General features: G+C 49.7%; 2 protein-coding genes across 2 annotated transcripts in view; one reads left to right on the forward strand and one right to left on the reverse strand.

Moving 5' to 3' along the window:
* The window catches only part of LOC144479991 (myelin protein zero-like protein 2), a 279,492-nt gene that overhangs the window by 248,935 nt on the left and 18,096 nt on the right, over positions 1–12,461 (forward strand). The window lies entirely within an intron of this gene.
* tecta (tectorin alpha) overlaps positions 1–12,461 on the reverse strand; it is a 127,325-nt gene that overhangs the window by 19,469 nt on the left and 95,395 nt on the right. Inside the window, exons 20-22 of the mRNA XM_078199162.1 lie at positions 9,577–9,740; positions 7,364–7,612; positions 5,347–5,509 (exon numbers count right to left, since the gene is read on the reverse strand). Coding sequence (XP_078055288.1) covers positions 5,347–5,509; positions 7,364–7,612; positions 9,577–9,740 — 576 coding nt within the window. The remainder of the gene's footprint in view (positions 1–5,346; positions 5,510–7,363; positions 7,613–9,576; positions 9,741–12,461) is intronic.

Below are 12,461 nucleotides of genomic sequence, written 5' to 3' on the forward strand. Positions count from 1 at the left end.
TCTTTGAATGGCATCAAGATAGATAAGTCGCCGGGTCCGGATGGGATGTACCCCAGGTTACTGTGGGAGGCGAGGGAAGAGACTGCAGAGCCTCTGGCGATGATCTTTGCGTCGTCGATGAAGACGGGGGAGGTACTGGAGGATTGGAGTGCGGATGTGGTTCCTATTTTCAAGAAGGGGAATAGGGATAGCCCAGGAAATTACCGACCGGTGAGTCTAACCTCAGTGGTTGGTAAACTGATGGAGAAGATCCTGAGGGACAAGATTTATGAGCATTTAGAGAGGTTTAGTATGCTCAAGAATACTCAGCATGGCTTTGTCAAAGGCAGATCGTGCCTTACGAGCGTGGTGGAGTTCTTCGAAAATGTGACTAAACGCATTGACGAAGGGAAAGCGATAGATGTGGTTTATATGCATTTTAGCAAGGCGTTCGATAAGGTCCCCCATGAAAGGCTTCTAGAAAAAGTGAGAGGGCATGGGATCCAAGGGGCTGCTGCCCTGTGGATCCAGGGTTGTGGATAGTCTGGAGGGATGTCAGAAGTTACAGAGGGACATAGATAGGATGCAAGACTGGGCGGAGAAGTGGCGGATGGACTTCAACCCAGATAAATGCGTAGTGGTCCATTTTGGCAGGTCAAATGGGATGAAGGAGTACAATATTAAGGGAAAGACTCTCAGCACTGTAGAGGATCAGAAGGACCTCGGGATCTGGGTCCATAGGACTCTAAAATCGGCCCCGCAGGTGAAGGAGGTGGTTAAGAAGGCGTATGGTGTGCTGGCCTTTATCAATCGAGGGATTGAGTTTAGGAGTCACCCCCGCTCCACTATCTGCTCTGGCACTCTGGTTCCCACCCCCCTGCAAATCTAGTTTAAACCCTCCCCAATAACACTAGCAAACCTCCCTGCAAGTATATTGGTCCCCTTGTAGTTCAGGTGTAACCCATCTCTCTTGTACAGGTCCCACCTGCCCCAGAAGAGGTCCCAATGATCTAGAAATCTGAAACCCTGCCCCCTACACCAGTTCCTCAGCCACGTGTTCATCCGCCCGAGCATCCTACTCCTACCCTCACTGGCACGTGGCACAGGTAGCGATCCTGAGATTACTACCCTCGGGGTCCTGCTTTTTAACTTCCTACCAAGCTCTCTATACTCACTCTTCAGGACCTCCTCACTCTTCCTTCCTACGTCATTGGTACCGATGTGTACCATGACATCTGGCTGATCACCCTCCCACTTCAGAATGCTGTGCACGCGATCAGAGACATCCCTGACCCTGGCACCCGGGAGGCAACAAACCATCCGGGAGTCTCTGTCATGACCACAGAACCTCCTGTCTGTACCTCTGACTATCGAGTCCCCTATCACTACCGCTCTCCTCTTCTTCCACCTTCCCTTCTGCGCTGCAGAACCAGACTCAGTGCCAGAGATCCGGCTGCCGCAGCTTGCCCCAGGTAAGGCATCCCCCACAACAGTATCCAACTCGGTATACCTGTTGTGGAGGGGAATGGCCACAGGGGAACCCTGCTCTGTCTGCCCTTTCCCTTTCCCTCGCTTGACGGTAACCCAATTACCTGTGCTCTGTGCCTTTGGCGTAACTGCCTCCCTGAAGCTACTATCTATAAACTCCTCATTCTCCCGAATGATCCGGAGGTCATCCAGCTCCTGCTCCAGTTCCCTAACGCGGTTTGTTAGGAGCTGCAGCTGGATGCACCTCCTGCAGGTATCGTTGTCAGGGAGACCGGAGGTCTCCCTGCCTTCCCACATCCTGCAAGAGAAGCATTCCAACATCCTGCCTGGCATTCTTTCTACTCTGAACAAACAAAAACAACTTACCGGAACCTACCCTCGCCTCTGCCTGCTCCGTCTCACTCCGCCTCCCGCTCACTCTGCTCCCTCTCACTCTGCTCCCTCTCACTCTGCTCCCTCTCACTCTGCTCCCTCTCACTCTGCTCCCTCTCACTCTGCTCCCTCTCACTCTGCTCCCTCTCACTCTGCTCCCTCTCACTCTGCTCCCTCTCACTCTGCTCCCTCTCACTCTGCTCCCTCTCACTCTGCTCCCTCTCACTCTGCTCCCTCTCACTCTGCTCCCTCTCACTCTGCTCCCTCTCACTCTGCTCCCTCTCACTCTGCTCCCTCTCACTCTGCTCCCTCTCACTCTGCTCCCTCTCACTCTGCTCCCTCTCACTCTGCTCCCTCTCACTCTGCTCCCTCTCACTCTGCTCCCTCTCACTCTGCTCCCTCTCACTCTGCTCCCTCTCACTCTGCTCCCTCTCACTCTGCTCCCTCTCACTCTGCTCCCTCTCACTCACCGCCCACTCACAACGCTGCCCGCTGGATAGAGCGGCCTGCTTTTTAAACCTTCCGCGCGCTACTGGCTGACGTCAGAGAAAAAAAAACTTCCCAGGTCTCACTGGAGCCGACTTCTGGTTTTAGACTACCGGCTGCCTGACAAAAACTCCGAAAAAAGAAAGAAAAAAAATTAAGTTATAAATCCCTCTTTCCCACTATATTTCCTCACTTGAATCACCTCTCTAGCTGCTCCTCTGGAACAATGAACTGTTCCTTGAACAAGCTCCACATTACAATTGTGCCCATCCCCTGCAGTTTCCTTTCACATCCTATGCATCCTAAATCTCGCCGAATCGCATCATAATTTCCTTTCCCCCAGCTATAACTCTTGCCCTTTGGTATATACCTATCCCTTTCCATCGCTAAAGTTAACGTAACCGAATTGTGGTCACTATCACCAAAGTGCTCACCTACCTCCAAATCTAACACCTGGCCTGGTTCATTGCCCAGTACCAAATCCAATGTGGCCTCGCCTCTTGTTGGTCTATCTACATACTGCGTCAGAAAGCCTTCCTGCACACACTGGACAAAAACTGACCCATCTAAAGTAATCGAACTATAGCTTTTCCAGTCAATATTTGTAAAGTTAAACTCCCCCAGTACAACTACCCTGTTACTTTCGCACCTATCCAACATCGAAGTCCCAGGTACCAACTCATGCTGCAAGTTCACCCACCTTATTCCGGATGCTCCTGGCGTTGAAGTATACACACTTCAAACCACCTTCCTGCCTGCCAGTACACTCCTGCAACCTTGAAACCTTATTCATGACCTCACTACTCTCAACCTCCTGTACACTGGAGCTACAATTCAGGTTCCCATCCCCCTGCTGAATTAGTTTAAAGGGTTGTGAATGTAGCCCAATCCATCACGCAAACCAGCCTCCCATCCATTGACTCTGTCTACACTTCCCGCTGCCTCGGCAAAGCATAATTAAGGACCCCACGCACCCCAGACATTCTCTCTTCCACCTTTTTCCTTCGGGAAAAAGATACAAAAGTCTGAGGTCATGTACCAACCAACTCAAGAACAGCTTCTTCCCTGCTGCAGTCAGAATGGACCCATCTTGCATTAAGTTGATCTTTCTCTACACCCTAGCTATGACTGCACTCTCTCCTTTCCTTCTCTATGAACGGTATGATTTGTCTGTATAGCGCACAAGACACAATACTTTTCACTGTATGTTAATACATGTGACAATAATAAATCAAATCAAATCAAGATCGTGGCTGATCCAATTTTAACCTCAAAAATCACATTCCTGCCTACTGCTGATAACCTTTCACCCCTTTGCTTATCAAAATCCATCTACTTCTGCCTTAGATATTCAAAGACTCTGCCTCAACCATCTTTTGAGGAAGAGAATTCCAAAGTCTCTCAACCATCTGAGAAAAAAATCCTCATCTCTGTCTTAAATGGGAAATCCCTTATTTTTAAACAGCGGTGATTGGATAAGTATACATAATGAGGCTTGGCTAAGAGCCCAGACAATCATTATAATACTAAAACACCTGCCTCCAGAGACAGCTCAGATTCTCTGCTGTCAATTTCAAAATGTTTGTTTACACAGCATTATGTGTTTCAAGAGTTAGTGATTAATCTGGGTTGACACTTATTCGCTAGTAGTGAAATTACTTTTTTTAAAAGAAAGTTATGAATGAAGTACTTTTTAAAGCTTATTTAACACACTATTGTTACTGTCGGGTTCATTTGGGAGGTCTAATAAGAGTAGAATATACACAATGAACGGAAGGTCCCTAGACAGTATTGAGAAACAAAGGGACCTTGGTTTATAAATCCATAGATGCCTGAAGGTGGCAGCACAGATAGATAGAGTGGTGAAGGCGGCATATTGAATGCTTGCCTTCCTGAGCCAAGGCGTAGATTATAGGAGCAGGGAGGTCTTGGTGCAACTTTATAAAACATTTGTTAGGCCACAGATGGAGTATAGTGAGCGGTTCTGGTCGCCACACTATCGGAAGGGTGTGATTGCACTGGAGAGGGTGCAGAGGAGGTTCACCAGGATGCTGCCTCGGATGAAAGGTTTCAGCTATGAGGAGAGACTGGATAGGCTGGGTTTGTTCTCCCTGGAGCAGAGGCCAAGGGGGGGGGGGGGGATCTGATAGAGCTGTACAAATGAGAGGCATTGATAGGGTAAATTGCAAGGATCTGTTCCCAATGGCAGAGGCGTCTAAGACCAGAGGGCAGAGTTTTAAGGTGAGGAGTAAGTGGTTTAAAGGGGATCTGTGGAAAATGTTTTTCACCCAGAGGATGGTAGGAATATGGAACGCGCAGTCTGAGGTGTTGGGGCAGGTTCTCTCGCAACATTTAAGAAGCATTAAACAAACACTTAAATCATCAAGGCTTGGTAGACAATGGTCCACGTGCTGGTACATGGGATTAGTGTAGATTGGTATTTGATGGTCTGCATAAACATGGTGGGCCGAAGGGCCTTTTTCTATGTTGGATGACTCATGATACACCTATATATAGAACCATTGGGCATGCAAGTGCAATAGCTGGGCAACAAGGAGCAGAAGGGATGGGTGGGGGCATTAGTTGGCATAGCTGGGGCATGGGGAGTGTTTGGAGGGTGGGGGTAGGAGGGTCTTTGGGAGAGTCTCACTGCCCTGAGGTGGACCTGCCTCGCACCCAGCAGCCCATGGGTCTGCTTCCGGGTCTGCTGGAGCAGAGGTGAAGATCCTGCGGCTTTTTCCTGTGAGGCAAACGGGCCAAGAAATATTTTCCGAGGGTCAATGCCACTCTTGTAGGGTTTTAGCTGCTCGATAGTTTTCTGACAGGACCCTGTTTGACTCTCTGACAAACAGACCTCTCTGCAGTGCGGCTCAGAATGAGTCCAGCTCCAGGGGCGCAGCAGTGTGGACAGAAAGGGTTTCCCTTTCGAGAAGGAGCACAGTGCACTCTGCGCAAGGGAGCGAGTGGCTTTAGAGCAGGTTTGAGGGGGTGGGGGAAGATAGAGACGTGCTTGTTACTCACAACTCTGCAGTTATTTATATCGGAATCACACAGTGTCACGTCGCAGTGGAGATGAACCTCATCGTAATCACCAATAAACTTGAAAACAACAATGTGGAAGCGGCAAGTGAGAGAAACTCCATTCTCCTCCATCTCGATGGTGCTGTCCTTGGAGTTTGGGCACCTGCTCAGAAAGTGACAGAATAATCAGAGTCAGAGCGAGGAACGTGTCATCCTCCCTCTCCCCAGGAACTGACTCCGTCATTCTCCCCCCACCACCCCGTCTTCTGGGAAGACTGCATGTCCTCGGGGGGGATGTCCCAGTGATTGGATGAGAGAAAAATAGTAAAATATCAGAGGCAGAATTCGAGAGACTGAAGAAAAAATATTTCAATAAATTTCAGGGGGACAGAGCTGGAGGAGAGTTCTGTCACTGGTGGCCGGGAGGAGGGGGGGGGGGGGGAGAAAGAGTGTGTCCCGTGGGAGGAGGGTGGGCGTAGGAAGAGTGAGAAAAAGGTTGTCTCCCGAGAGAGCCGGGGGGGGGGGGCGGGGGGGGGGGGGGGGTGTGAGAGTGTTTCCTGGGGGATGGGGGGGAGGTGAGAGTGTCTTCTGGAGGATGGGGGGGTGAGTGTCTCCTGGGGGGGTTGGGGGATGGGGGGGAGGTGAGAGTGTCTCCTGGGGGGTCGGGGTGGGGGGTGAGAGTGTCTTCTGGAGGATGGGGGGGTGAGTGTCTCCTGGGGGGGTTGGGGGAGGGGGGGGGAGGTGAGAGTGTCTCCGGGGATGGGGGCAGTGAGAGTGTCTCCTGAAGGATGGGGGGGGGGGGGGTGAGAGTGTCTCCTGGGGGTTTGGGGGGGGGGGGGTGAGAGTGTCTCCGGGGGGTGACGGGGTGGTGAGAGTGTCTCCTGGGGGGTTTGGGGAGGGTGGGGGGGAGGTGAGAGTGTCTCCTGGAGGATGGGGGGGGGGGGTGGTGAGAGTGTCTCCTGGGGCATTGGGGGGCGGGGGGAGGTGGGGGGGGGAGAGTGTCTCCTGGGGGGTTGGGGGGGCGGGGGGGTGGGGGGGGGGGAGAGTGTCTCCTGGGGGGTTGGGGGGCGGGGGGGGGAGGTGAGAGTGTGTCCGGGGGTGACGGGGAGGTGAGAATGTCTCCTGGGGGGGTGGGGAGGTTGGGGGCTCTCTTCCTCTCGCGAATAGTCTCCGAGTGAGGAGAATGGGAGTCAGTTTGTCCAGAGCCAGTCTGAGCCTCAGTGTAGGGTCCAGCAAACCAGAACCCTGAGTTTCCTGATGCCCCCCACCCCCTCCGCCCCCCAACTCCACTCCCAGGGACTGGGATCTGGACCCAACATCACTTTGGAAAGGTTTAAGAACATAAGAAATAGGAGCAGGAGTAGGCCATCTAGCCCCTCGAGCCTGCCCCGCCATTCAATAAGATCATGGCTGATCTGACGTGGATCAGTACCACTTACCCGCCTGATCCCCATAACCCTTAATTCCCTTACCGATCAGGAATCCATCCATCCGCGCTTTAAACATATTCAGCGAGGTAGCCTCCACCACTTCAGTGGGCAGAGAATTCCAGAGATTCACCACCCTCTGGGAGAAGAAGTTCCTCCTCAACTCTGTCTTAAACCGACCCCCCTTTATTTTGAGGCTGTGTCCTCTAGTTTTAACTTCCTTACTAAGTGGAAAGAATCTCTCCGCCTCCACCCTATCCAGCCCCCGCATTATCTTATAAGTCTCCATAAGATCCCCCCTCATCCTTCTAAACTCCAACGAGTACAAACCCAATCTCCTCAGCCTCTCCTCATAATCCAAACCTCTCATCTCCGGTATCAACCTGGTGAACCTTCTCTGCACTCCCTCCAATGCCAATATATCCTTCCTCATATAAGGGGACCAATACTGCACACAGTATTCCAGCTGCGGCCTCACCAATGCCCTGTACAGGTGCATCAAGACATCCCTGCTTTTATATTCTATCCCCTTCGCAATATAGGCCAACATCCCATTTGCCTTCTTGATCACCTGTTTGTTTCATACAAACCCATGCTCTATTATCACATAACGTAGTCGGTCCTTCGGGTTACGAGATGGCGTTGCCCAACAACGATTAATAATCAGAATCAGCTGTGTAGAATCAGCCCCCTCGACAAACACTCCGATGTACAGGACGTCCCGAGTGGTGAGTGTCACCTCACCCTCTCGATAGGGAAACTTGTATGATGAGTTTTTGTACAGAGCCATTTTCGTGATGAAACTACCTTCTTTGGTGGGAAGAGTGAGGTTGACAACACTGCAATAAACAGCAAAGAATAAATCAATAAAAACCAATAAAATCAATAAACGGTTAATTCTACACATTCTGACCAGATTTGTAAGCAAGTGACAGGGAAGCACTCCCTCCAGCTGCACAATCACGAAAAACACCAGAACAGCAACTCCTGAAGGAGCTTTTTCTCTGCACGTTGCTGCTGGTTATTTGCAGTTCAGACAGTTCCAGTATTGACTCTCTGGGGGAGGCAGGTTTATTTGTGAAGCATTGCCCGTGTGAACAAGTCTCTGTTTCACTGTTAAATGATGCAGAATAAACCATTTCGGTTCTACAAATCCACACAATCATTGGTGTTGAAATTGTAAACATTCTTTGGAGTGATAATTACAGCGATATTTGTGAGCTTGAATGTGTAGGGAGAATCACTTCCTCTCGATCGGATCCACTAATGTTCAAATTTAACTAATGCTTATAACATGAGTTTGTCCAATCACAGAGAGGACAGGTGAACCAAGTATAAAATTTAAATGATTGGTTGCAGCCTCTGACAGTAACATACATCATTACCCAATCAACAACCTTTCAGAGAGAACTCCCATTCCCCAGCCTGTACACACACACTCTGTCCAAATACACTGCTCCATAAGATGTAAGAGCACAAGTAGGCCATTTGGCCCATCCACTCCGCTCCATTATTCCGTAAGGTCATGATGACTGATTTGATGTGATAATCCTCAACTGCACTTTCCCATCTTATCCCCATAACCTTGATCCCCTGCAAGACATAGCAAGCTACAAGATGAAGGCAGGTAAAATCGCTGGCACCAACGCACCCCTCCCCAATGAACTCAATGTATTCTATGCCCGTTTTGAGCATGAGGTCAGAGAGAGCACGCCCTCCACTTGTAAGACTCGGCCGAATCCGTATCCAAAGTCACTAGCACAGATATCAGAGCAGTCTTCTCGAAGGTCAACCCACGGAAAGCGACTGGCCCGGATGGGGTACCTGGATGAGCACTCAGATCCTGCGCGGATCAGCTGGCGGGGGTATTCGCAGACATCTTCAATCTCTCTTTACAACAATCTGAGGTCCCTATCTGCTTCAAGAAAACGATCATCATCCCAGTACCAAAGAAAAGCCAAGCAGTGTGTCTCCTCATCTCTGTTTTAAATGGGTGACCCCTTGCTCTGAGATTCTGCTCTCTGGTCCTAGACTCTCCCACAAGAGGAAACATCCTCCCAGCATCTACCCCGTCAGCCCCCTGAGAATCTTATATGTCTCAGCAAGATTCTCTCTCATTCTTTAAACTTCAATGAGTTCAGGCCTAACCTACCTCAACCTCTCCTCATAAGAAAATCCCTCCATACCCAGGATCAACCTAGTGAACCTTCTCTGGACTGCCTCTAGTGCCAGTATATCTTTCCTGAGATAAAAAGGACCAAAACTGTTCACAGTATTCCAGGTGTGGTCTAAGTAGTGCCTAGTATAGTTTTAGCAAGACTTCCTTACTTTTATACTCCATTCCCTTTGAAATAAAGGCAACATTGCATTTCCTGTCCCAATTACCTGCTGAACTTGCATGCCAGCTTTTTGTGATTTATGTACGAGGACCCCCAAATCCCCCCGTGCTGCAGCTTTCTGCAGTCTTTCTCCATTTAAAAAATACTCAGCTCCTTTATTCTTCCAACCAAAGTGACTTACTTCTCATTTTCCTACATTATATTCCATCTGCCAAGTTTTTGTCCACTCACCTAACCTGTCAGTATCCCTCTGTAGACCCTTTGTCATCCTCACCACTTGCCTTCCCACCTATCTTTGTGTCATAAAAACTTGGCAACAGTACATTCACTATCCTTGTCCAAGTCAGTAATAATAACTGTGATCCCAGCACCGATCCCTGTGACACTCCACCAGTTACAGGTTGCCACCCTGAAAATGCCCTTCTTATCCCATATCTAGAAGTTAAACCCAGGTCACAACTCACCTCAGCATCGGCCTCACAACAGTTTCAAGAGAAACTTTCAGGTCAAGTTCGTAAGCGCAGGAGAATTCGACATTAATGACTCTGTCACGAGTAATGACACTGCCCGTGTTATTCAGACTTTCGATCCAGACAGTGTTTATGTACAGGACATGTGTCTCATTTGTCTGTGTAGAGAAGGATTACTGTCACCTGGAGACACTCACAGGATAATCTACATCCAACACAGCAAACATACGCAGTGCTTTCACGCAATGTCACAACCATGTATTCAGGTTTGGAGCCTCAGTATGACTGACTTTACTTCTTATTCAAAGTGGTTCTTATTCAAGCTGTTGTCTCCTGCTAATTGCCATCTCTCAGCAGGTATATGCGTGCAACCCAGCTCCATCCAGCTGCCCGAGACCTTGTACCTGACAAACTCTGGGCCAGAGACTGAAACCTTTACACAGCAGATCCCATTCACCCTCCAAATCTTGAATTACTCCCTCAGCTCCCAGCATGTTACACAGTGTCCCGACAAGCAATTTCCTCAGGCTCCCCCCTCCCCAAAGCGCCCTGTGCCCCTCCCTGTGTCTCCACCCCCACCCCCCCCCCCAACCCCGAGCTCAGATTGCCCCTTCCACTCGGCCATCATTAATGGAGAGCATTAACATAGAAACATAGAAAAACTACTGCACAAACAGGCCCTTCGGCCCACAAGTTGTGCCGAACACATCCCTACCTTCTAGACCTACCTATAACCCTCCATCCTATTAAGTCCCATGTATTCATCCAGGGGTCTCTTAAAAGACCCTATTGAGTTCGCATCCACCACCCCTGACGGCACGCGATTCCACTCGCCCACCACCCTCTGTGTGAAAAACTTCCCCCGAACATTTCCCCTGTACCTACCCCCCAGCACCTTAAACCTGTGTCCTCTCGTAGCAGACATTTCCACCCTGGGAAAAAGCCTCTGAGAGTCCACCCGATCTATGCCTCTCAACATCTTATACACCTCTATTAGGTCTCCTCTCATCCTACGTCTCTCCAAGGAGAAAAGACCGAGCTCCCTCAGCCTATCCTCATAAGGCATGCCACTCAATCCAGGCAACATCCTTGTAAATCTCCTCTGCACCCTTTCAGTCTTTTCCACATCCTTCCTGTAATGAGGCGACCAGAACTGAGCACAGTACTCCAAGTGGGGTCTGACGAGGGTCTTATATAGCTGCATCATTATCCCCGGACTCCTAAACTCAATCCCTCGATTGATAAAGGCCAGCACACCATACATCTTCTTAACCACCTCCTCCACCTGCGGGGCCGATTTCAGAGTCCTATGGACCCGGACCCCAAGGTCCTTCTGATCCTCTACCGTACTAAGAGTCTTTCCCTTTATATTGTACTCCTTCATCCCATTTGTCCTACCAAAATGGACCACTATGCATTTATCTGGGTTGAAGTCCATCTGCCACTTCTCCGCCCAGTCTTGCATCCTATCTATGTCCCTCTGTAACTTCTGACATCCCTCCAGACTATCCACAACCCCACCAACCTTCGTGTCGTCGGCAAACTTACCAACCCATCCCTCCGCTTCCTCATCCAGGTCATTTATGAAAATGACAAACAGCAAGGATCCCAGAACAGGTCCCTGGGGCACACCACTGGTTACCAACCTCCATTTAGAAAAAGACCCATCTATACACACTCTCTGCCTCCTTTTGGCAAGCCAGTTCTGGAACCACCGGGCAGCAGCCCCTTGGATCCCATGCCCTCTCACTTTTTCTAGAAGCCTTGCATGGGGGACCTTATCGAACGCCTTGCTAAAATCCATATAAACCACATCTACTGCCTTCCCTTCGTCAATGTGTTTAGTCACATTTTCGAAGAACTCCACCAGACTCGTAAGGCACGATCTGCCTTTGACAAAGCCATGCTGAGTATTCTTGAGCATACTAAACCTCTCTAAATGCTCATATATCCTGTCCCTCAGGATCTTCTCCATCAGTTTACCAACCACTGAGGTTAGACTCACCAGTCGGTAATTTCCTGGGCTATCCCTATTCCCCTTCTTGAAAATAGGAACCACATCCGCAATCCTCTAATCCTCCGGCACGTCTCCCGTCTCCATCGACGATGCAAAGATCATCGCCAGAGGCTCTGCAATCTCCTCCCTCGCCTCCCACAGTAACCTGGGGTACATCCCATCCAGACCCGGCGACTTATCTATCTTGATGCCATTCAAACATTCCAGCACAACCTCTTTCTTAAAGTCCACATACTCAATCCTTTCAGTCCACCGCACGCCCGCAGTACATCCACCCAGGTCCTTCTCCTCTGTGAAAACCGAGGCAAAATACTCATTGAGCACCTCTGCCATTTCTATTGGTTCCGTACAGACTTTCCCGCCTTCACCTTTTATAGGCCCTATTCCGTCACGTCTCATCCTTTTACTCTTCACATATTTATAGAACGCCTTAGGGTTCTCCTTAATCCTACCTGCCAAGGCCTTCTCGTGACCCCTTCTGGCTCTCCTAATTTCCTTCTTTAGTCCCTTCCTACAAGCCGTATACTCTTCTAAATCCCTATTTTCGCCAAGCTCTCTGAGCCTTTACTTCTCGACTCGGTCACGCACAGCTTTCGCGCACCACGGTTACTTTAACCGTCCAACTCCTCCCTGTCTGCTCGGAACGTTGTCCTGTAGAACTCGAGACAGACATTCCTTGAAAAACTGCCACCTCTCTTCAGTACATTTCCCCAAGAATATCTCCTTCCAATTTACTCCTCTAATTTGCTGTCTAATGTCTTCATATTTCACCTTGCTCCATATAAACGCTTTCCTAGCTTGCCTGATCCTCTCTTTTTCCAATGCAAGCATAAAGGAGATAGAGTTATGATCGCTATCCCCA

Source organism: Mustelus asterias, chromosome 27, assembly GCF_964213995.1.
Source record: "Mustelus asterias chromosome 27, sMusAst1.hap1.1, whole genome shotgun sequence".
Taxonomy (NCBI): domain Eukaryota; kingdom Metazoa; phylum Chordata; class Chondrichthyes; order Carcharhiniformes; family Triakidae; genus Mustelus; species Mustelus asterias.